General features: G+C 48.9%; 1 protein-coding gene across 1 annotated transcript in view; it reads left to right on the forward strand.

Annotated features, from left to right (window-relative positions):
• Positions 1–310: 310 nt before the first annotated feature.
• The window catches only part of ZER1 (zyg-11 related, cell cycle regulator), a gene marked incomplete at its 3' end in the record, with an annotated part of 5,628 nt that continues 3,616 nt past the window's right edge, over positions 311–2,322 (forward strand). Inside the window, exons 1-3 of the mRNA XM_009079519.1 lie at positions 311–576; positions 1,446–1,596; positions 1,853–2,289. Coding sequence (XP_009077767.1) covers positions 419–576; positions 1,446–1,596; positions 1,853–2,289 — 746 coding nt within the window. The remainder of the gene's footprint in view (positions 577–1,445; positions 1,597–1,852; positions 2,290–2,322) is intronic.

Genomic DNA, 2,322 nt, shown 5'->3' on the forward strand with positions numbered 1-2,322 from the left:
AAGCAATGTGGCTTCTGCCACTTCCCTTTCTGAGGGCCTTTGTCAGCCAGATAACCCTGCAGTGAGGAAACATTTTCCTGTGTAGCTTCATTTCCAAACACATTTCTCATCCTTGCAGAATCTCCTGGGGGTGAGGATACCAAGGAATTAAGGGTATACTTCCAGAGAGGCCAAAATGCTGCAGGTCCTCTTGAAGTCAGCAAGTGATGGGCTGTAAATACAACCACCAACATCCTGCTGGTGCAACAGCTTTGTGGGACACTTCCATTTGTGTCTGTCTCAATGCGTCTTTTTTCCCCCCTCTGCATATAGCTGTCCTGATGTCCCTGTAAATTCATCCTGGAACTTCATTTGAGGAAAGGCTCTCCTGAAGCAAAAGGTTCCTTCTGCTCTTCCTCTTCTCATAACTTCCCTCAAGATGGCATCTGACAGCCCTGAGTCACTGATGACCTTGTGCACTGATTACTGCCTTCGGAACCTGGAGGGGACTCTGTGCTACCTGCTGGACAACGAGACGCTCCGGCTGCATCCTGACATCTTCCTGCCCAGCGAGATCTGTGACAAACTTGTCAACGAGTATGTGTCAGGCCTGGGAAGAAGCTGTTTGGGAAGGAGCTAGGAGCTCAGAGAAGGGGGAGTATAGTTCTCCAAAAAGAATGACAGGAAAAGGGGAAAAGTGGGGAAGAATTCATAGGGCTGTGATTTTCCAATCGATCCTATTGGCAATAAGAGTTTGCATTGACTTCAGCATGAAGTGTTCCCAGGGTTATTATACTGCTGTGTGTGGTTCTAGTTTCTGGGAAATCACCCTTTCCAAGTTAGTCAGAGCTCAACGAGATCCTGTAAAAAGGGAAATCAAAACCTAGAGTGAAACAGTCACTGCTTCTTCCAAGAATGTCAGTAAGCAGCAAAGGAGCTTTCCCATTTCCCACCACTGAAGCATGACAACTCTCCAACCAGAGAAATCAGAGTGCAAAGTGCTAACAGATGTTAAATTTTAAGGCTGTTACTCCCATAGCTTTACAAAGCAACCTGTTTCCAGGGATTTGTGTAATTTGGCTGTCACATTCTCTCTTGGCTGAACTTGTACCCACAAAGTCTGGCAGAGAACTTTGGCCAGATAATTTTCTGAAAAGTGAAAAAAAATCAAATTACTAAGTTGAGACAGATAGGGAAAAATCCTTGGAGCCTGTGCTTGCCAGAATCCAGTTTGTTCACATACACACGCACACAGAGCCTTGCACAAATCTTTGCCTGAGATTTTCCCAAGGATCATTAGTTCTGTGCCAGAAGAGGTCAGTTCCTTCACCCCAAAGGCTGTTCTGGGTGATCCAGAGGGAGTTGGTGTGTACTTACAGCTCAGTCACGTTTCCCTGTCACCAGGGCAGGTGCCAGAGCTGTAGCTGAGCTGCATTATGCTGTGCTAACACCATTGCTTCACACAGGTACGTGGAGCTGGTGAAGACAGACAGCATCTTTGAACCCCATGAAAGCTTCTTCACCCTCTTCTCCGACCCACGGAGCACCAGGCTCGCCCGGATCCACCTGCGGGAACAGATAGTGCAGGATCAGGACCTGGAAGCCATCAGGAAGCAGGTGGTGTTGCACTAACAGCTGCCACATTATATAGCAGCATTGCTGCACGGGCGTCAGCCAGAATCCCAGACACCCAGGGATTTGCAAGACTCCAGATTTTTCTTGGGATAACCTCAGCTTCTGCCTTCTAAGCCTCTGTAGGGAATGGGATGGGGACACTGTTCGGTGGTCTCAGGCTGTCCCAGTGGGAGGTGTGGAGCAAACAAGGTGGGCACCACCTGTGAAACATTTCTAACTTGGATTTCCCTTTTTCCAGGATCTTGTTGAGCTCTACCTGACTAACTGTGAGAAGCTGACGGCCAAGAGCCTGCAAACCTTGGTGAGCTTCAGCCACACACTGATCTCCCTGAGCCTCTTTGGCTGCTGCAATATCTTCTACGAGGAGGAGAACCCTGGGGGCTGTGAAGATGACTGTTTGGTGAACCCAACTCGCCAGGTCTTGGTCAAGGACTTCACTTTTGAAGGCTTCAGCCGCTTGCGCTTCCTCAACCTTGGCCGCTTGATTGAAGGGGTGAACGTGGAGACACTGCTTCGGCCTTTGGCCTCCCTTGCAGCTCTTGATCTCTCTGGGATCCAGCTGAACGATGTGGGATTCCTCACCCAGTGGAAGGACAGTCTGGTTTCCTTAGTGCTTTACAACATGGACCTTTCAGAGGAGCACATCCAAGTGATCGCACAGCTTCGCAAGCTCAGGTCAGCAGATCTGTTCTTCCTTGTTTATCTTTT

This window comes from Acanthisitta chloris, unplaced genomic scaffold, assembly GCF_000695815.1.
Source record: "Acanthisitta chloris isolate BGI_N310 unplaced genomic scaffold, ASM69581v1 scaffold42207, whole genome shotgun sequence".
Classification (NCBI taxonomy): Eukaryota; Metazoa; Chordata; class Aves; order Passeriformes; family Acanthisittidae; genus Acanthisitta; species Acanthisitta chloris.